At 43.5% G+C, this 23067-nt stretch overlaps 1 protein-coding gene across 1 annotated transcript in view; it reads left to right on the top strand.

Annotated features, from left to right (window-relative positions):
- Positions 1-22443, top strand: part of TDRD12 (tudor domain containing 12) — a 139085-nt gene extending 116642 nt beyond the window's left edge. The window contains exons 27-30 of the mRNA XM_054048563.1: positions 7316-7429; positions 7526-7679; positions 7783-7849; positions 21833-22443. Coding sequence (XP_053904538.1) covers positions 7316-7429; positions 7526-7679; positions 7783-7849; positions 21833-21921 — 424 coding nt within the window. The 3' untranslated portion in view covers positions 21922-22443. The remainder of the gene's footprint in view (positions 1-7315; positions 7430-7525; positions 7680-7782; positions 7850-21832) is intronic.
- Positions 22444-23067: the final 624 nt, after the last annotated feature.

Genomic DNA, 23067 nt, shown 5'->3' with positions numbered 1-23067 from the left:
TAAGTGGAGCACTTTGCATTTGTCTTTGTTAAACTTCATCCTGTTTACCTCAGACCATTTCTCCAATTTGTCCAGATCATTTTGAATTATGACCCTATCCTCCAAAGCAGTTGCAATCCCTCCCAGTTTGGTATCATCTGCAAACTTAATAAGCGTACTTTCTATGCCAATATCTAAGTCGTTGATGAAGATATTGAACAGAGCCGGTCCCAAAACAGACCCCTGCGGAACCCCACTTGTTATACCTTTCCAGCAGGATTGGGAACCATTAATAATTACTCTCTGAGTATGGTTATCCAGCCAGTTATGCATCCACCTTATAGTAGCCCCATCTAAGTTGTATTTGCCTAGTTTATTGATAAGAATACCATGCGAGACCGTATCAAATGCCTTACTAAAGTCTAGGTATACCACATCGACCACTTCTCCCTTATCCACAAGACTTGTTATCCTATCAAAGAAAGCTATCAGATTGGTTTGATATGATTTGTTCTTTACAAATCCATGCTGGCTATTCCCTATCACCTTACCACCTTCCAAGTGTTTGCAGATAATTTCCTTAATTACTTGCTCCATTATCTTCCCTGGCACAGAAGTTAAACTAACTGGTCTGTAGTTTCCTGGGTTTTTTTATTTCCCTTTTTATAGATGGGCACTATATTTGCCCTTTTCCAGTCTTTAGGAATCTCTCCTGTCTCCCATGATTTTCAAAAGATAATAGCCAGAGGCTCAGATACCTCCTCTATTAGCTCCTTGAGTATTCTAGGATGCATTTCATCAGGCCCTGGTGACTTGCAGGCATCTAACTTTTCCAAGTGATTTTTAACTTGTTCTTCTTTTATTTTATCTTCCAAACCTACCCTCTTCCCATTGGCATTCACTATGTTAGGCATTCCTTCAGACTTCTCAGTGAAGACCGAAACAAAGAAGTCATTGAGCATCTCTGCCATTTCTAAGTTTCCTGTTACTGTTTCTCCCTCCTCACTGAGCAGTGGGCCTACCTTGGTCTTCCTCTTGCTTCTAATGTATTGATAAAAAGTCGTCTTGTTTCCCTTTATTCCTGTAGCTAGTTTGAGCTCATTTTGTGCCTTTGCCTTTCTAATCTTGCCCCTGCATTCCTGTGTTGTTTGCCTATATTCATCCTTTGTAATTTGTCCTAGTTTCCATTTTTTATATGACTCCTTTTTATTTTTTAGATCATGCAAGATCTTGTGGTTAAGCCAAGCTGGTCTTTTGGCACATTTTCTATCTTTCCTACCTAGCGGAATAGCTTGCTTTTGGGCCCTTAATAGTGTCCCTTTAAATACTGCCAACTCTCCTCAGTTGTTTTTCCCCTCAGTCTTGATTTCCATGGGACCTTACCTATCAGCGATCTGAGCTTACCAAACTCCACCTTCCTGAAATCCATTGTCTCTATTTTGCTGTACTCCCTTCTACCTTTCCTTAGAATTGTGAACTCTATGATTTCATGATCACTTTCACCCAAGCTGCCTTCCACTTTCAATTCTCAATGAGTTCCTCCCTATTTGTTAAAATCAAATCTAGAACAGCTTCCCCCCAGTAGCTTTTTCAGCCTTCTGAAATAAAAAGTTGTCTGCAGTGCAGTCCAAGAACTTATTGGATAGTCTGTGCCCTGCTGTGTTATTTTCCCAATGTATATCTGGATAGTTGAAGTCCCCCATCACCACCATATCTTGGGCTTTGGATGATTTTGTTAGTTGTTTAAAAAAAGCCTCATCCACCTCTTCCACTTGGTTAGGTGGCCTGTAGTAGACTCCTAGCATGATATCACCCCTTGTTTTTTTTACCCCTTTTAGCCTAACCCAGAGACTCTCAACACTTCCGTCTCCTATGTCCATCTCCACCTCAGTCCAAGTGTGTACATTATTAATATATAAGGCAACACCTCCTCCCTTTTCCCCCGTCTATCCTTCCTGAGCAAGCTGTACCCATCCACACCAACATTCCAATCATGTGTATTATCCCACCAAGTTTCGGTGATGCCAACAATGTCATAGTTGTATTTATTTATTAGCACTTCCAGTTCTTCCTGCTTATTACCCATACTTCTCGCACTTCTCCTACCTTTGGTGGACACAGAGAACATTCGATCATCGGCCTGTTTATAACGTCTCTTAACATATTTGAAGACTGTTATCAAGTCCCCCCCAGTCTTCTTTTCTTAAGACTAAAAATACTGGGCATGTTTAAACCTTTCCTCATCGGTCAAGTTTTTAAACCTTGTATCGTTTTTGTTGCTGCCCTCTGGACTCTCTCCACTTTATCCACATCTTCCTTAGTGTGGTGCCCAAAATTGGACACAGTACTGAAGCTGAGGCCTCACCAGCGCTGAGTACAGCGGAACAGTTACCTTCCAGACCTTGCATATGTCACTACTGTTAATACATTACAGAATATTAGCCTTTTTCATAATTGCCTCACATTGTTGACTTGTACTGAATTTGTGATCCGCTAAAACCTGCAGATCCTTTTCAGCAGTACTACCACCTAGCCAGTTATTCCTCATTTTGTAGATGTGCATTTGCTGTTTTTCTTCCTAAGTATAGTTCTTTGCATTTACCTTGATTGAATTTCATCATTTCAGACCAATTCTCCAATTTGTCAAGGTCACTTTGAATTCTAATTCTGTCATCCAGAGTGCTTGCAGTCCCTCCCAGTTTGGTGTGATCTGCATATTTATAAATGTACTCTCCACTCCATTATCAAAGTCATTAATGAAAATATGAATAGTACTGGACCCAGAGCTGACCCCTGCAGGGTCCCACTACATACGCCCTTCCAGTTTGACAGCAAACTACTCTTTGAGTATGGCATTACAACTAGTTTTGCACCTACTTTATAGTAATTTCATCTAGACCACATTTTTCCAGTTTGCTTTTGAGAATGTCATGCGAGACTGTCAAAAGCCTTACTAAAATTAAGATATGTCACATCTGCTGCTTTCCCTCTATCCACTAGACCAGTAACACTGTCAAAGAAGGAAATTAGATTGGTTTGGCATGTTCTTGACAAATCCATGTTAGCTATTAAGGATTACGCTATTATCCTTAGGTGATTACAAACTATTTGCTTAATAATTTGTTCCAATATCTTCCCAGGTATTGAAGTTCGGTCCATGCTGGAGCTCTTTTGCGATTCTGGGACTCCATGGTCACCTCTGTTGATGAGCTCTGCATGGTCACCTTTGCTGATCAGCTTGCCACGCTTCCCAAACAGGAAATGAAATTCAAAAGTTTGTGGGGCTTTTCCTGTCTACCTGGCCAGTGCATCTGAGTTGAGAGTGCTGTCCAGAGCGGTCACAATAGAGGACTCTGGGATAGCTCCCGGAGGCGTCGAATTGCGTCCAGACTACCCCCAAATTCGACCCAGCGATGTCGATTTCAGTGCTAATCCCCTTGTTGGGGAGGAGTACAGAAATCGATTTTGAGAGCCCTTTAAGTCGACAAAAATGGCTTCGTCGTGTGGACGGGTGCAGGGTTAAATCGATCGAACGCTGCTAAATTTGACCTAAACTCGTAGTGTAGACCAGGGCTAAGATGTTGAGCAGTGTGATGGGGCAAGGCCAGATGGCTATAGGAAAGTAGTGAGAAACAGGTATGTTAGCCTGAGGCTAAACAAATCCCTGTTACCATGGTAACCAAATGGCAGTTGCTCCAGGTTAATCAAGACACCTGGGGCCAATTAAGATTCTTCCAGAAAGCAGAGGAGACAGCTAGGTTGATTAGGACACCTGAAGGAAATCAGGGGCTGGCTGAAACTAATTAAATACCTCTCAGTTAGGGAGGCGTGCATGTCAGGAGCTGAGAGGAAGTTGCGCTGTTGGGGGAAAAAAGAAAAAGAGAGACTGAGCAGTACACACCATATCAGGCACAAGGAAGGAGGCCCTGAGGTAAGGGTGAAGTGGAGCTTGAGGAAGTGGGGGCAGCTGTGGGGAAGTAGCCCAGGGAATTGTACGCATCCTGTTTCTAAAAGATCTGCTACCGTATCTGATACTATTAGGGTCCCTGGGCTGGAGCCCGGAGTAGAGGGTGGGCCCAGGCTCCCCCCTTCACTCTCCTTGATTAATCACTGAGACTGAGACAACAGAGACTGTGCAAGGGAGTATAGCTTCTCCTCACCTCCCTCGATTGCTTATGATGAAAATGGCTCAGTAGGCTCTGACCCCTGCCTCTAGAGAGAGGAGGGCTATGTGGAGGGTCACAGTGAGCCTCTGAGGCTAGCAAAATCTGCGGGATCCACGGAGACAAGGATAGAGCTTTGTCACAGCAGGTTTCCCCACTGTTATCCCTCTTGTTGCTCCTGTTTTTGTACCTACCTTTTTTATGCCTACTTGTGGGCTTTTGTCACCTTTCCTTTTTGAACCTAATTTAAAGTCTTCCTTGGTAAGGTGGTGTATGGAGATGCTCTTCTCCTTGTTGGTTAAGTGGGCCTATCTTTTCCTAGCAGTCTTCCTTCCCAGAGCAGCATCCCATAGTTGAAGCCAAAGCCATCAACATCATCTGCAGAGCCATGCATTCGTCTTCAGGCTCTGTTTATCCCCGCCTAGGCCCTTATCGTCAGCCAGGAGGATGAACAGAAACACCACCTGCACCCCCGATTCTTTCCCCTTCACACCCAAAGCCCTGTTGTCACTACTGACCTGTCCAGGGTCGTACCTGGCAGTTTCGTTACTGCCCACATGGATGAGCAGCATGGGGTAACAATCAGAAACAGATGAGCCTCAACAATCTTTGACAGTAGGTTGGGAGAAGCAGCCTGAGGAGATTGTAGACATCAGTCCCACAGATTAATAGGGTTTGTCTGTCATTAGTTACCCAGGTTCACAACTTTGGGGTGGTTTTGAATCAATGGCTCTTGTTGGATAGGCACTTTACAACAGTAATCAGGAATATGCATTTTCCATCCCTTCCTGGTGAAGAAGTTATATGACCTGGCCTTTCAGATGTGGACTCTGCTGGTGGTGGTCATGCCTTTGTCACCTTAAGATTAGATTATTGCAGTGCACGCTATACCTTAAATTCATTTTGATACTGAAGGTGGTGCAGAATATTGCAGCCTACTTAGTAAAAGGTGTACGTCACAGGAAGTGCATGAGCCTACTGCTCCCTGATCTGCACTGGCTGCCTTTCCTCTTCTGGAAGGGGTTTAAGGTTTTGACCTACAAAGCCCTAAATGTCGTGGGACCAGCCTACATGAAATATTGTCTCCCCCCCACTTGTCACATGATGATGAGATCAGCAGAGGTGCATGAGCTTGACTGTCCTCCTTCGCTATAATGGGGAGAGTGGGGTGGTGGGTAAGGCATTCTTTCTTGAAATCACTTTGACTTTGCAATTTGCTGCCTCACTCTCCTAAATACAAAAAAGCCTGCCTCCACGTCACTCTGAAAAAGACTTTTATTTGCTAGGGCACGTTTTTCAAATCTCTGTGCATGTAGATCCCACTCTGGGTGTGCATATGTATTCTGCCCAAGAGTCTGGAAAGTTTTTTTTCAGCAGTGATCACTGGGGGTCATGCCCCTGCATTTCCACTCCTGAGGGCATAAAGGGTGGAGCAACCCTGTCCACTCCCCAGTTCCTTCTGACTGCCCTTTGGCAGAGGTGTGGACAACTGAATGTCCCACCTACATCTCTTTAACTGAGTTTAAGATAATTCCTATAAATATTTAGTCAGTAGTATTTAGTTTTTTCAATGTTAACAGGCCACTCTACCTTGAATGGTCCCTTACAATATGTGCTAAGTATTTGTGCTAAACAATCTGTTCTACCTTGCATTTTGCTGTGACACTCGGATCATGGACTCTCACTACTCTGGAGTCGTCCTCCCTCAATTGATACCACAGATTCAAGCTAGCCCTCAAAACTCAGTAAGGCTCTGTGTTTGGCTATTAGGCCACATGACATTGTTAACTTATGTGATGCCATTTGCAAGATTCAGACTAAGTCAGGATTATCTTTGGGTTCCATTAAAGTGCACTTGACAGCAGTCTCAGCCTGTCATCCACCAATAGCAGGTTCTTCAATTTCTTTTCGCATTGAGTAGTTGCAAGATTTCTAAAGGGTTTGAATCAGATGTTTCCTCCAGTTTGGATGATTTCTCCTCCTTGGGCTTTAAATCTCCTTCTTTAGTTGTTAATGGTTTCCCTCCCCCCAACCTTTATCATCTTGTTCTATGCATCATTTATCAATCAAAGCTGCATTCCTAGTGGGAATTATGTCAGTTCAGAAAGTGCAATTCAAGCTCTCATGTCAAATTCTTTATGCAGACAGAGTAGTGGATGCCGGGACAGTTCTTTTGTATTCTCTAAATAGAATAAGATATTTTTGGTGATCATCCACAGGTGGCCTGTGGTAGCAAGAGCAAAGGGAGACTGATCTCAACTCAGAGACTGTCTAAACAGATCGCTGACTATATCAGGACAGTGTGTTAATTTAATTAACTAGATCTTCCAGTGCAAACAACCAGAATCTTGTAGTCTTCAACAGCATGTTTCATTTAAGTTTCAGTAATAGAAATCTGTAAAGCAGCAGTGTGTTCTTCGGTCCATACATTTGCCAAACATTACTCACAGATGGTAGCATCAAGAGTAATTGCCCAGGTTGTCAGGGTGGTTCTCAGTCCTTATTCGGATGATCTCCAAGCTTCCATCTCCGGATAGATAAAACTGTGGCTAATCACTGTGAGTGGGAGCCATATGCACAAAGACTCAGAAGAAAGCACAGTGCTTTCTTCTGGTAAGCTGTTTACCTTACACTAATTATGTTTGTTCAAGATTTTCTGTGCATGTGGATCACACAAATGATCCTCCATCCCCACATCTAAGAGTCTTCCCATCTGGGCTCTGGGTAGAGAAGGGACTGGGGAGTGGGTGGGGTCATTCCGCCCTTTTTGTCCTTGGGAGATGGAATCTGGGGGCATGCATGGCACATGCATGATCCCTAATGGACACTGCTAGATAAAATTTTCTGGACTCCTGTGCAAAGGGTGCACGTGCTCCCAGAGTGGGATCCACATGCACAGAACATCTTGAAGAATCAGTTTTACTATAAGTACAATAACCATCTTTTTCTGGAGGAGAGGGTTTGAAATGGGATTTGGAGTAAAGTGACAGGGTATATTTAATTGTTATACTTGCTGGGTGGTATGTTAACCTTTCTTTCTATTTTTTTATCATGCTGGGTGATATTCCTATTGATCATGAGTTCAATTGTTGTTAGTATGCCTAGAACTTTTGTGTGTGTTCATATTTTAAATTGAAATAAGTTCAGTTTAACTAGTCTTTTTAAAATTTTAGTTTCTATCCAGAAATAAAATGGTTTCAAAAGGAAGATACTGTTACCATGAAGATAAAATTAAGAAATGTACATGACTATAAATGTGAATTTTTTGGAGACAAGGTTGTATTCAGGTAGGTTCAAAATGTCATACATAGCAAAATAAAATGTCTTACCAGCTTCCATTTCATTTACCAAAAAAAGCTAACAATTTTGTTTAAACAATTCAGTGCTTTTTCAGGAGACAAATTTTATGTGGCTGACATGGAGTTGCATGCAAGCATACTTAAAGGAAAGTCTGTTTGTGTGATTAAGAATGAAGAACCTGTGATTATCCTTGCAAAAGACAAGAAGGAATTTTGGTGCCGTCTACTAAAGCATAAGGTGAATTATAAATATCAATTAAAATATGTATTTATTGTTCTTAAAGTATTAACATTATGTATTGAAATATATATATAGTTAGCAGTTGTATTTCTGTTAACAGATTCCTAATGTGTCTTTTGATTTTGAACACTGGGAAGATTTTGAAGATAAAAGCCCCTTTCCTGTTGGTAAGACATTAACAAATATCAGCGTTAACATAAATTTGTTAGCAAACTATTAAGTCATTAATGTAATTTAAGTTTACATACTGCTGTTTACCTGAGAATAGATAGTTCTCACTCCTAGAAACGTTAGTGTTTATAGAAAACCTTTTGCTAGCAGAGTGATTTTTTTTGCCTGTGTATAGTTAATTATGGTCATGTACATTGCAGTTTAGATAATGTTTTTAGAGTAACTTTTTAAAAGATCATTCAGTACTCATTTTTTCCTGCTCATATTGCTCAAGCAATCTGGACTAGTAGGATTCTGTTATATAGATATTGATCTCAAAGACCTAAAGAGTTAAACTCTCTCACTATCCAACATTAAGCAGTGATAGATAGGTTTGAAGTTATTTTTTTCAAAGACCTTTGATTTACTCGGTTACTTGGCAAATACCCAAAAGCATTCATTCAAGTTGAAAATTTGTTGATTAAACTCAAGAAAATGAGGAATTAAAACAAGCTTTTATATTGAAACTATAATTATGCAGAACAAACTTATTCCCTACCAAAAGTGTCTCTCTCCTTTTGGAGTCAAAATATCAGTCTCTTATTTTAATTTCTTTGAAGAGGAAAGGGTTAATTTCACTCTCAGTCCTGATGTGGGAAGGACATTTACTTTCTGCCTGTTTAAAACAGGGTCACAAGATGGATGAGAGAGAGGATAGAAAAGATTGGTGAAATACAGCTTTTGTTGATGTTTTAGGAACACTGGACTGCAGGTTCAGGTGGGTGGATGCTTTGGCTGGCAAATAGACCACGACACCTGCTGCTAGGACCCTGGTTCAAGTTCTGGTCAGGGATGTCATCTGGCTGGGTCCTTTCTCCTTAGTCAAGGCAGACTTGGATAAAAACAACTTGAACTGTTTTCTAAGCCCTTGAGTTTAGGTTGAATTTAGCAGCGTTAGATCGATTTAACCCTGCACCCGTCCACACGACAAAGCCGTTATTTTCGAATTAAAGGGCTCTTAAAATCCATTTCTGTACTTCTTCCCCGATGAGGGGATTAACGCTGAAATCAACATCGCCAGGTCGAATTTGGGGGTAGTGTGGATGCAATTTGACAGTATTGGTCGCTGGGAGCTATCGAGAGTGCTCCATTGTGGCCGCTCTGGACAGTGCTCTCAACTCAGATGCACTGGCCAGGTAGACAGGAAAAGCCCCGCGAACTTTTGAATCTCATTTCCTGTTTTGCCAGCATGGCGATCTTCAGGTGAGTGCAGATCTCATCAGCAGAGGCGACCATGATGGAGTCCCAGAATCGCAAAAGAGCCCCAGCATGGACCGAACGCGAGGTCCAGGATCTGATCACTGGATGGGGAGACGAATCTGGGCTATCAGAACTCCGTTCAAAAAGACGAAATGCCCAAACATTTGGAAAAAATCTCAAAGGGCATGAAGGACAGAGGCTATAACAGGAAACCTCAGCAGTGCTGCATGAAACTTAAGGAGCTGAGGCAAGCCTACCAAAAAACCAGAGCGTCAAACAGCCGCTCCGGGTCAGAGCCCCAGACATGCCGCTTCTATGATGAGCTGTATGCCATTCTAGGTGGTGCAGCCACCACTACCCCACCCCTGTGCTTTGACTCAGTCAATGGAGTAGCACGCAACAGGGATGTGGGTTTTGGGGACAAGGAAGATGATAGCTCACAGCAAGGAAGCGGAGAAACTGTTTTCCCCAACAGCCAGGAACTGTTTCTCACCCTGGACCTGGAGTCTGTACCCCCCGAACCCACCCAAGGCTGCCTCCTGGACCCGCCAGGCGAAGAAGGGACCTCTGGTGAGTGTACCTTTGTAAATATTATACATGGTTTAAAAGCAAGCATGTTTAATGATTAATTTGCCCTGGCATTCGCGGCCAGTACAGCTACTGGAAAAGTCTGCTAACGTGTCTGGGGATGGAGCGGAAATCCTCCAGGGACATCTCCATAAAGCTCTTCTGGGTGTACTCAAAGCCTTTGCAAAAGGTTTCTGGGGAGGGCAGCCTTATTCCGTCCTCCATGGTAGGACACTTTACCATGCCAGGCCAGTAGCACGTAGTCTGGAATCATTGCATAACAAAGCATGGCAGCGTATGGTCCTGGTGTTTGCTGACATTCAAAGAATATCCGTTCTTTATTTCGCTGTGTTATCCTCAGGAGAGTGATATCATTCCTGGTCACCTGGTTGAAATAGGGTGATTTTATTAAGGGGACATTCAGAAATGCCCATTCCTGCTGGGCTGTTTGCCTGTGGCTGAACAGAAATGTTCTCCGCTGTTAGCCACACGGTGCGGGGAGGGGTGAAGCAATCATCCCAGAGAATTGGGGGTCTGTGTGTGGGGGAGGGTATTAGTTGCTTTTGTGCTGCACGTTAACCCGAAAAACGCAGCCCCTCCTCCTTTTAAATGGCTAACCCAACGGCTGCTTGGTATGGGAAATGAGGGCGCTGCTGTTTGAAATCATTCCCACGTTATGAAGGTTAAAGAAGCCAAAAGACTGTCTTACCATGGCTGCCTGCAAGCCAAATTCTGTTGTCCGGCCCTGCGTGAAAGATCTCTCACACCAAACTGGCATACTCTCAATAAGAGGCAAAATGCGACCTTGTACCGAAAGCACATGTGCTATGTAATGTTAACAGCAAGGTTTATTGTGAAAGAGTCTACCTATTGTTCTCTTTTTAACTACCACTCTCCCTTTTTTTTTCCTCCACCAGCTGCAAATGTTTCAGTGCTCACACTATCTTCTCCTTCCCAGAGGCTAGTGAAGATTAGAAGATGAAAAAACGCACTCGCAATGAAATGTTCTCTGAGCTCATGCAGTCCTCCCACACTGAAAGAGCCCAGCAGAATGCGTGGAGGCAGACAGTGTCAGAGTCCAGGAAAACACAATGTGAACGCGAGGACAGGTGGCGGGCTGAAGATGATAGGTGGCGTCAGCTTGACAGAAGGCAAGAGGCAATGCTGAGGCTATTGGAGGAACAAACTGATTTGCTCCAGCGTATGGTTGAGTTTCAGGAAAGGCAGCTTGAGCACGGACCGCCGCTACAGCCCCTGTGTAACCAACCGCCCTTCTCCCCAAGTTCCATAGCCTCCTCACCCAGACTCCCAAGAACGTGATCGGGGGGGCCTCCGGGCACCCAACCACTCCACCCCAGAGGACGGCCCAAGCAACAGAAGGCTGGCATTCAATGAGTTTTGAAGTGCAGTGTGGCCTTGTCGTTCCTCCTCCCCCACCCCTCCTGGGCTACCTTGGCAGTTATCCCCCTATTTGTGTGATGAATTAATAAAGAATGCATGAATGTGAAGCAACAATGAATTTATTGCCTCTGCAAGCGGTGATTGAAGGGGGAAGGGGAGGGTGGTTAGCTTACAGGGAAGTAGAGTTAACCGGGGGGGGGGGGGAGGCTTCATCAAAGAGAAACAAACAGAACTTTCACACCATAGCCTGGCCAGTCATGAAACTTGTTTTCAAAGCTTCTCTGATGCACACCACGCCCTCCTGTACTCTGCTAACCGCCCTGGTGTCTGGCTGCGCGTAATCAGCGGCCAGGTGATTTGCCTCAACCTCCCACCCCACCATAAACGTCTCCCCCTTTCGCAGATATTGTGGAGCGCACAGCAATCGGTGGTAATGGGAATATTGGTTTCGCTGAGGTCTATCCGAGTCAGTAAACTGTGCCAGCGCACTTTTAAACGTCCAAATGCACATTCTACCACCATTCTGCACTTGCTCAGCCTATAGTTGAACAGCTCCTGAACTACTGTCCAGGCTGCCTGTGTATGGCTTCATGAGCCATGGCATTAAGGGGTAGGCTGGTCCCCAAGGATAACTATAGGCATTTCAACATCCCCAACAGTTATTTTCTGGTCTGGGAAGAAAGTCCCTTTTTGCAGCTTTTGAAACAGACCAGAGTTCCTGAAGATGCGAGCATCATGTACCTTTCCCGGTCATCCCATGTTGATATTGGTGAAATGTCCCTTGTGATCCACCAGTGCTTGCAGCACCATTGAAAAATACCCCTTTCGGTTTATGTACTCACTGGCTTGGTGCTCCGATGCCAAGATAGGGATATGGGTTCCGTCTATTGCCCCACCACAGGGAATCCCATTGCAGCAAAGCCATCCACTATGACCTGCACATTTCCCAGAGTCACTACCCTTGATATCAGCAGCTCTTTGATTGTGTTGGCTATTTGGATCACAGCAGCCCCCACAGTAGATTTGCCCACTCCAAATTGATGCTTGACTGACCGGTAGCTGTCTGGCATTGCAAGCTTCCAGAGGGCTATCGCCACTCGCTTGTGAACTGTGAGGGCTGCTCTCATCTCGGTATTCTTGCGCTTCAGGGCAGGGGAAAGCAAGTCACAAAGTTCCATGAAAGTGCCCTTACGCATGCGAAGGTTTCGCAGCCACTGGGAATCGTCCCAGACATGCAATACTATGCGGTCCCACCTGTCTGTGCTTGTGGTCTCAATGGTTTTAAGTGGGGACACACACAATCGACTGTATAATATCGATTTCTAAAAAATCGACTTCTATAAATTTGACCTAATTTCATAGTGTAGACATACCCTAAGGTTAATTTCTAAAAAATCGACTTCTATAAATTTGACCTAATTTCATAGTGTAGACATACCCTAAGGTTAATTCTTAGGCAGGAAACAAGTCATAGATTACTGTGACATATTACAAACATTCACATACTTTTCACAGTTAAACTTAGGTTAAACTTATAGGTACAATAATCACAACACTTCTCCATAGACACATGTTTTGAGGCAAAGGAGCTCAGAAATCTCTGTCCAACATGCTCACCACTCCTGGTTTTCAACAGGACTGCAGTATCAATGTACATATGTGACTAATACCCTATTGTAACAACTCTGTTGTCGTAGAAGACAGAAATGACATGGATCTGTATTCATGGTCTAAGTGACTCTAGAAATGGCATCTTTTTATTCAACACAACTCACCCTGTGATGTATCAGTTGCATCTCTTGCATCTGGATTAACGGTACCTCTGCCCCTTCCCTGGTCTTCTCAGGCCTCTAGTCTTCATCTCTCTGTGGGCAGGAACTCTCATCCCTGTCTCTCCTGCATTTCACTGTGAATATCTCAATAGGTTTGACCTTTGTCCAGCCTCATGGTTCACTCTCTCTCAAGGGATAATGACAGTATTTACTAGTGACCAGACAGCTTTTACTTAACAGTATATTTATTTTAGGACAAAAGCATTAGAGCAGCATATCATAAAAAACTAAATATTCTACACACGTCAGGCTTATCAGGTGTATCACATCTTCTACATTGAGACACTGTAGGTTCACGAAGTTCTTCAAACCTTTCCTATAGGTTTTGCCCTCTTGTTTATAGTTTAATGTCAGTTTGAGGATCAAATGAGAGATTTTTGAGTCAGTTCAGCTCCCCCTTTATACCAAAAACCAATTATTTTTCTGCTTGGCCTCTTGAACCTAGTCTGAACTACTATATGCAGTTCCCCCCAGGGAGGTGGTACTCTCTGTTGAAGGTGACCTGTCCAGGGATTTGCAGTAATTATGCCCCTCTGATTTTAGTCCCTTGAGGAAGCTCTGTAATCCTCCCCAACAGAGCCAGAATACATTCCCCAGCTCACAAAGGTATGTATAATACTTAGGGATACCAAAGTCTATCAATATTCCATATGCCTTTGCATCTGTCACTTCTCAGTATAATAGTCTCCTGGAGTTTCTGCATTTCCAAGGTCTCACATCTGTCACAAATAGTTTTTATTCCTGATAACACCGCAGGGCCACATACAAGTGAGCAAGATTCTATTCTAGCTAGCTCATTCTCCACAAAATTATATAAATTCTAGTTGCCAATTCTTAATTATATGTGATGTCAGAGCCAGAAAGAATACCTCTGACCCTCTGCTCTTTCTGTTCTAGATGATTACTTCATAGCTCCTGTTAGATCACTACTTGATTCTCTAGATCAGGTCTTGAACTACTTCATATCTATCTATTCTGTGGAGTTTATAGAGCACCAGTTGGTTCCAGTTAATAAGATGGAGTAATTCAGATAAGTGACAAGAATGTTCTGATGTTAGGAGCTTAAAGTTGCAGAGGGCTGATAGTGACTTTATTATTGAGGTTGATATGCACCATATAAATAAATAATAATGCTCTCAAGTTAAGCATTTGTACTATAGTTCCAGCCGAGTAAAGTCCAAACCAGTAGCTTATACAAAGACAGAGGTAAATTCTGACAGTTTCTCCACTCTTTCTGCTATAACCACTAGGATTATAGCCCAGTTTCTAACTATGGTAAAAGTATAACCAAAGACAAGTATTTTCTCTCGGTTGTATACTCTTTTTTTTTTTTTTTTTCTTCCTTGACTACAATGTTCAGAGATTTCTTCATACCTTCTGAATCAGAGAAGAGATGCCCTTTTGGTTTGCACCCAAAATCTAAAAACCAGTTGGCCACCATTTCAGTAAATCTCGTATGACATGATTTATTGGAAATTGTCTTTAGTAAGAAGTGTCTTATGAGACACCAAAATAAAAAAAAAAAAACTATTATTTTTTATGAAACATTGCAGAATATGGATAGTTACGTTATTGGCACATCTTTAGATTTCAGTCTGGCCTGTTTACAAGAATGTATCATTGATAGTAAGGGACAAGCATCACATTAACCCTTATCATCTTCAAGTAGATGCAGACATGTTTTCCAAGTAGGTGTGTGTGCACTGGAGCCAGAGATTTTGCTTTGTAGTACCCATAGAGCGGCAGTGCTCATGTATGTAGCCTGTCCGCTGGCTATATGAGGCAGTGCTGCCCTGACCTCCCTCAGTTTATTCTTACCACTGGAGTTGGAACTCTGTGCGGTTGTTGCCTCACAACCTGGCAAACTCATGTCTTAGCCTAGTTTGTTGTATCATCACTCCCATAACTGCATTGGTCGTTGGGGCACCATCATTGTTGAGCAATCAACCAATTGTCTCCACCCTGATGATTGTGTGTCAGTGCTTGAGTTTCCGCAAAGTCCATTCCTGTCCACACTTTTATGTTGTCAATCCATCTCTTCTTCTGTCTACCTCTTCTTCTCTTCCCTGTACTGTCCCTTGGAGGATGATCTTGGATAGGCTTTGCTGCTGTTTGCGCAGTTCTTGCCTGAATTTCTGCTTTGGGTCTTTCATCAGTGATAATTGCCCCCAAATACTTGAACTGTTTCACTGTCTCCAGCTCTTGTCCAGTGACAGTGATATGGTGAGCTGGCCCCATCACATTTTTTTGTCATCAACTTGGTTTTCTCTGCACTGATTTCCATGCCATATTTTGCGGAGGTTTCATCTAATCATTTCTCAAGGTTGGCAAGTTCATCTTTGCTGCCTGCCAGGCCATCAATGTCATCAACGAACCGAAGATTTGAAATTGTTCGCCCCCCCAATGCTGACTGTGCATGTGTGATCTTCTAGGGCATCAGTCATTATGCGCTCCAAGTAGATGTTGAACAGTGTGGATGAAAGAAGGCAGCCTTGCCAGACTCCAACAGTGGTGTGAAACAACTCTCCTATTGTGCCCTTGACGAGAACTGCACTGCTGTCCTTGGCATACAGCTGTTTAATGGTAAGAATAAGCTTACGACCAACATTGTGCTTCTTCGTGGTTGCCCAGAGAGCTTCGTGCCGTACTCTGTCAAACACCCTCTTGAAGTCAACAAAGACGTGATAGATGTTCTGCTGGTGTTGTAAGTACTTCTCACATAGAACATAAAGGTTGAAAATCTGTTCTGTGGTACTTCTTCCAGCACGAAAGCCAGCCTGTTCTTCAGTGATGATATTCTCTACTTGTGGCTTCAATCTGTTCAACATCACTTTGCTGGGATGGCTAATTAAGCTTATGGTCCAGTAATTTTGACACAATTGCAGGTTGCCTTTCTTTGGCAGAGTGATGATTAGTGACTGTGTCCACGTGGAGAGCCATTCATCGGTCTGCCAGATCTTGTTGCAGATCTTGGTGAGTATATAGATTACCATTTCTCCTCCAAACTTCATCAGTTCGGCTGGGATGTTGTCAATACCTGTAGCCTTTCCGTTCTTGAGCAATTTCACATCTGTCTCCACTTCTTCACTTAGTATTGGAAAGTCATCCTCCTCTGTTGAATCTGGGCTAAGACACTAGGATCTCCATTTGTCTGGTGGCTGTATAGATCAGAACAGTAGTTTGTCCACCTATTGATGATGTCCCTTTCTTCTGTAAGACTGTTCCTTTCTTTGTCTTGAATTGCGTTAGCTTTGGTCCATCTTTCCTTCGTCAGATCTTTTACAACCCGGAAGGCTCGTTTGCTATTTTTATTATTGATACACTCATCAATTTTAGAGCATTGTTTTTCAATCCATATCGCCTTGGCCACCTTCATTCCTTTCTTGATTTTTGTGCCAATTGCTCTGTATTTATCAGCTCCCTCAGTGCTGTTCTTTTCTCTCTTAATTTCTCTTCTAATGTCACACATTTGTAGTATTTCATTTGTGACCCATGGTTTTGTCTTCTTACGATGTTTCCCAAGGGTGTCCATTGCTGCCTCAATCATTACAGCATTGTAATTGTTGGTCATTGTTTCTGTGTCTTCCTCTAGAGCAAGCAGCGGGACAAATTTTCCGCCACTCATTGCTTGGAATGACTCTGCAATGTTTTGGTCTCTGAGTCTTTCTAAGTCAAACTTGGTTCTGGTGAACTTTGGCCTGATGATTTTCCTTAGCCGCAGCCAAAAATTTAGTATCACAAGGTCGTGATCACTTCCAATATTGACACCGGGAAAGTTCCTCGTTTTAGCTCCGTTAATCCCAGAACGAAATCGGTTTTGCACCATGATGTAGTCGATCTGGCTGTGATGTAGACCATTAGGTGAATGCCATATTGATCGTCTGGATGCTTTATGTGCTCCTAATGTGTTTGCAAGAACCATATTGTTATAGCTGGCAAACTCCAAAAGTCTCAATCCTCTCTCATTGGTTACTGCATTACAGAAAGGGCCACAGTAATCTCGCCAATCTGCCTGTGCATCAGTACCCGCTTTAGCATTCCTTGTACAATCAGGATATCTTTCTTGTGTACCTTATCAATGATGTCTTGGAACTGATTGTAAAAATCTTCAATTTGCTTATCGTCATAGTCTGTTGTAGAGGCATAGACTTGTACCATTGTGATATTAAATGGTACTGCTGTTAGACGGATGGAAATAAGCCTGCTGGACATTGGGCGGCATCCTAGTACTGAATACTTGATATCTTTATGCACAAGAAATCCTACGCCATTGACATGTTTGTCCTCTCCACTGTAATAGAGTATATGGCCTTCTTCTGTTAGTACCTCTCCACAGTTCTTCCATCTGACCTCAGAGATTCCTAGGAGGTGCCAGGTGTATTGTTTCATTTCATATGAGAGTTCTTTCAACCTCCCTATTTGTCTCAATGTCCTTACATTCCATGCAGCTATGGTTATGTTGTCTCTTCCACGGATCCTCTTTGTTGGGGTTACACCAGTAGTATACTTGTCGCGTCTGCCCTGGTGGGAGACAGATGGCGTGGTCATTATTAACCCGGGCTGCGATCAGTCTGGTATGGACATCATTGACTTGCTTATCATATGGTATGTCTTTGGCAAATTTCTAACCTGGCAGAGTCCATCGCTCTCCAGGCAGCCCCCCTTTAATCGCCTCTTATGACATGCAGGAAGAGCAGTGGGCCTATTCTGTCCCTGGATCCACAAGGGGGTGGTTGTATATAGTTATTAATTAGTTAGTAGCGCTAATTAAAAGTTTTAGAATAGTGGTGCTGGTAGTGCTCCCTTGTGATGCCCTCACTGGGGTTCAAGCATTGCCATTTGTGTGGAGTGGTGATTCCCAATAGTGACCCCCACATGTGGTGTTTGTTCTGACTTGGCAAAGCCTTCTTAATGAGCATTGTTCGATCTGTAAATCATTCAAAAAGTGGACTCAGGTGGTGCGGGATCTTAGCCTTAAGCAGCACCTGCTTGAGTAGGCCATGAGGTCTGACCCAGTACTGAGGCCTTCCTCAGGCTGCAGATAGCCCTCTGGCTTGGAAAGTGCTCCTGCCTCTCGTTCCAGGCAGGGATCTCTCCGAAGAGGCGCAGGAATCATTCATCACCGACCTCAAGGAAGAGGTCACATAAGACCGATGTCTTGGGGTGACTCTTCTGCCTCCTCTAAGAGGAGCATGGACTGACATGGTGCTGGCTTCAGTGCATAGGTGCTTCTGATCCTCCCTTGGTACAGGGTAGGGATGGCAGACATCCCATACCATTGACTCTGGTTCCGGCCTCCAGTTGTCCTTTGATCCCAATACAGAGGGGAATCAGACTTGCCAAACTCACTAAAAAAAAATGAAAAAAAAATTGGGCTTGTTTTAGGCTAAGTTGGCTCCTGCATTGTGTGTTGGCTAGTTTTTTTGCTTGCAGGGCTTTTACAGTAGCTTGTAACTTCTTGTTTTTTGATTGGCTCGCAGCCTTGGCCCGCCCCTGGTCCTGGCCAATCAGAAAGCTTGAATCAGGTGATTGGCATTTGGTTCCAGCTACAGCGTGAGAGTCCCCTGCATGCCTGCCCTGTGTGTGGCAGCGTGCGCATGGAGTGCTTTGTTAAACAATTTCAACTTTAAAGGTCCAGTTCCTGCCTTCTTGTGCCTGCCGCTGCACTGCAGAGTAGCTCTGAGCACCCGGTGGGACAGGACAGCGCTGGGGGAGGGTGAGTCAGGGCAGGAGGAGGGCCTCCCTTTGTTTTGTTAAAAAAACAATTAAAATTCTGGAGAGGGGGAGAGAAGCCCCGACCCCGTCAAGAGCTGTGTGGGGGTCGGGGGAGGGAAAGCCCCAGCAGGAGGTGCATGTGTGTGGGGGAAATTACCCTCTTCCCCTTCTTCCCCCCAGGCAGGAGGAGCTGCCCCGGACCCTGGCAGAAGGTGTGACTGAAGCCCCCAGCTCTGGAGCCCCAGCCGCTCTAGTGACAGATGCTGCTGCAGGGCTGAAGCCCTGACCCCCCTGTGCAGAGGAGCTGGCCTTAACTCCTCCTCTCTCCCATCCCAGCTGGCTCTCACTCTCAGGCTGTGGAGAAATTCAGCCCAAATCTGCCCAGCTTGGTATCTCCATTTCCTCCATCATACAGCCATGAATGGATTTAGCCTAGGAGGCAGGGTCAGAGTAACCCCATTTGGCAGGTGTGAGCTAGGGCACACAGAGGTGAAGTGACTTTGCCTAGGCTAAGCAGGGAGTCTGTGGCAGAGAACCAACCCCAGAACACCACCTGAGGTAGGATCCTGTCTCCTGGTGAAACATTTATTTCAGTTCAACATCTCAAACCCAAGATACACAAAATAACTCTGTAACAGAGTCTTAGTCTAGCCCTGAGGGATATGATAAACTCACTCTCTCAAAACAATTTGTATTAAGGGATTTGTTCCCATTGTATTCTCTAACTTTTAAAGTTGCTTTTGGTGTGGCTTTTTCATTAGTGAGACAAGCCAAAGAAATTTAACCCTCTCCTGCAAGTTTCAGGTTTTTCATCAAGACAAGGACTTTCCCTAATGTTGTGCCTTGTGGCCTTGTGATGAGGCCTCCTGCTAGAAGCTTTGTGGTCCTAGTACACCAGACCCCAGGGAAGGAGCAGTGAAGATGGGACCTACAGGCGTGCCTAGAAAGACTGCAGGGAAGCAGCCAATCAGAGCACAACAGGCTTAGTTGAAAGGAGCTACAGGGACTGAGTAGGTCAGTCCCTGGCTGGGACCAGAGGAGTAAGGAAGGTGCTCCTTTCTGATTGCTAGAGCTCAAGGGAAAACCAGAGGTTCTGGTGGCATTGGCATTTGGTGAAGAAGAATAGGCATTGAGAGCTTCAGCCCTAAGGTAAGGGTGAAGAGGCGGGACTACTTTGGAAGCAGCCCAGGGAACAGCAGCAGCAACTATTAAAGGAAGCAGCATGTGGATGCTATTTGTAGGGTCCCTGGGTTGGGACCCAGAGTAGTAGGTGGATCCAGGTCTCCCCACTCGCTGCTGGGGAAGTGGCCTAAGATCTGAGGGGATGAGACTAGGTTAGAGGCCCAAGTGAAGGGCAAGACTTAAAGGGATACCAGAGAACTGCTAAAGGCAAAGAGTCTCTAGGGAGAAAGCCCTGGCAGTGCTGCTCTATAACAGGGCTTGGACAGACTTAAAGCAAGCCAAGAGGGGTCTGAGAACTGAGCTCAGAGGCAGGGCCACAGATACCAATAAGGGCACAGTGATAATCCTTGTTGGACCTTTGTTACCCAGGAAGGGGTTCGTCCATTTTAGACTTGGTATTACTTAGCCAGAGGGCTGAGCCACTGAACACCCACCTGATGAGGACAGTAGCCGATGGGGCACCACAAGCAGAGAGAAAGTGCAGGTTCACACCCAGCTGACAGGAGGTGCTCACAAGGGGTGAGTGTGCCCTGGCACAGGCCTAAACTTATTAATTAACCCAGAGTATGTATTAATACCTGGGGGGGCAAACAGCTGTGCATATCTCTCTGTCAGTGTTAGAGGGCGAACAATTTATGAGTTTAGCTTGTATAAGCTTTATACAGGGTAAAACGGATTTATTTGGGGTTTGGACCTGATTGGGAGTTGAACATCTGAGTGTTAAAGACAGGAACACTTCTTAAATTGCTTTCAGTTAAGTCTGCAGCTTTGGGGCACGTGGTTCAGATCCTGGGTCGGTGTTGGAGCAGACTGGCGTGTCTGGCTCAACAAGACGGCGCTGGAGCCCCAAGTTGGCAGGGAAAGCAGAGGCTGAAGTAGTCTTGGCACATCAGTTGGCAGCCCCAAGGGGGTTTCTGTGATCCAACCCGTCACAACACCCTTAGTTCAAAATGTAGACATACCCTAAAAGACCCATTCTCACAACACTATTCCAACTTAGGCATCCTCCCTCTTGGTGCACTCAGTATTGGAGATTTGTAAGAGAGTCACCTGGGTGTATCTTCATTTCATAACATGCTATAGGCTGGGCTGAATAAGAATAAAATATGTTTGGAGCTTTAGCGAATGTTGGTTCCTGGCACACACTGCTAGGTGTTGAACTATAATTTTCTTTTTGTTTTGTTTTTTAAAGCAGGGACATCCACTTTTCCAAAATTTCAAATCGTTCCAGTTTCTACTGGCCCTAATTCACTCTTCTGATACTGTGGCTGAGCAAGTTAGTGCAGGTTGCTTGACCCTCATGAGCAGAAAAGAAAATTTACTACCAGTAAAATCAATTTCTGTGTATAAGGTACTGATGGGGCCAGCTGTGGGAGGCATCTGTTGAAAAAGATATGTCATCTGCTTGCGTCTGTTAAAGAAGCTTGTTAATATGAATTTCTAGAATTAACTCACAACTAAAGGAGTGGGTATAGCCATTGTAGTTTGTACTGGAGTGTCTCTGATATAACTGTGGGCTGAATAGTAGATTATGTTCACTTAGATTACCTGTTGTTAATATCTTCTAAATCCATAAGAAAATGGACCCCTCTTTCACCTTATTGCTCAAAGTTCACAGAGCTGGTTAGGAAAACATTATTTTAAGCTTGTTTCACCGCCAAATAATTTCATTCTATGTTCTGTCTCCTGAAGTACAAGTTTAATGGATATTCATTTCACTTTGATGTATAACATATTCTCTCCTGTTAAGCATCTAGACCAGTTATTTACACACCACCTCCCAAAACCAGATAAGTTCAGGCTCTTTTGAATTGGTATAGAGAAATGAGTATTGCTTCTAATTCTGAATGCAGCAATCCTTAACAGAGCACCAGTTCTGCACGCCATTATTTTCTTTCATCGTTTTTTTCTCCAGTGTGTGCTTTGTTTTTTTAACTAAAAGTCTACAGTACATTTTTTCATACTACATAATCAAAGTATATTATAAACTAATTTTTTATTTTACATGATAATTTACTACATTTTCCACCTTCATTATTGTAGGTGCACAAAAAGCATATCATTCTTCTGCATTGATAACAGAAGAAATGGAAGAATCCTCAGAAGATAGTGGAACAGAGAGTGATGACTAGCCAGCAGATAAATCTCTATTAATCCCTTTTCTTCTCCCAACCCACAATGATTATTAAAGATTGTTTTGCAGCCCTTATTCAGATGAATATTTCCTGTAAATTCCATGGAACTACTTGCAGAGTTTAAGGGCTTGAGGATCAAGTCTTTAATTTTTTTAGTAAAATAATAGTGAATGATGCCCTTTTATTGTATTAAAATATGTTGTTTGATTCATTTTGGATACTTGAATTTGAAATCTTTTATACCGTTCAAGAAGAAAGATTATGTATGTTCCTCTCAATGTTTTTTGTTAATTTACTTTAAAATAGCGTTGTCACTTATTGATGGTGTACTGTATAAAAAAACTTTGCTGCCCAGACAGCAAAAATAAAGAAAAGGACTAAACTGGGTGTGGGGAGCAAATGATTGGTTTAGTGGATTGGCAGTAAGTTGCAGAACTCGGTCACTGATGCATATTTAGTCTGTGTTAACAATGATTAAAAACTGTTGCCATGTTACGATTCTTCACTGGCCTCAGTGAAATGAAGTGCTGATTCCAAGACCAATTCCTAATAAACTGATACTGTATGTATGTCACAGAATCAATATAACTTTGACACTACTGGTACATTTGCTGACAGTTCTGCATCAAGGTCAGGCATTAAATGGGTCTGGAGACTCAACTAACTTCTCAAACCTCCTTTTAGATTAGAGTTGAGGTATATTGAGGTAGTGGGAAAGGTTGCATTGTTGCTGCTTCTGCTTTACTTGTTCTGTGGATGGATGGATAGATAGAGGATTTAGTCTCTTGATGTCAATTTGGTGTCAGATGGTGCTTTTCATGAGCATTAGTTTAGAGAGAAAAAAAGACAATAAGGAATAGATTAATCTTTCTCCCTTTCACACAGGCCAATTGTAAGGTCTTGCTGCTCAGCACTAAAATCATTACTTACATTTTATTTAGCACCTTTCATCTAAAGATCCCAAATCACCCCATTAAGTAGATTTGTGTGTGTGTGCGCACACAATCACACATTATTCTTCTAATATAGAAGGTAGCAGCCATTAAATAGTCCCCAGCAATACAACACAACTATTCAGGACAACAATTGAACAATCACAGTTAAAACTACAAGGGAATTTTACCTAGGTGGAAGGCAATTGTC

This window comes from Malaclemys terrapin, chromosome 14 (genome assembly GCF_027887155.1).
Source record: "Malaclemys terrapin pileata isolate rMalTer1 chromosome 14, rMalTer1.hap1, whole genome shotgun sequence".
Taxonomy (NCBI): domain Eukaryota; kingdom Metazoa; phylum Chordata; order Testudines; family Emydidae; genus Malaclemys; species Malaclemys terrapin.
The sequence above is the reverse complement of the archived record's forward strand: the minus strand, read 5'-3'. Positions and strand labels throughout refer to the sequence as shown.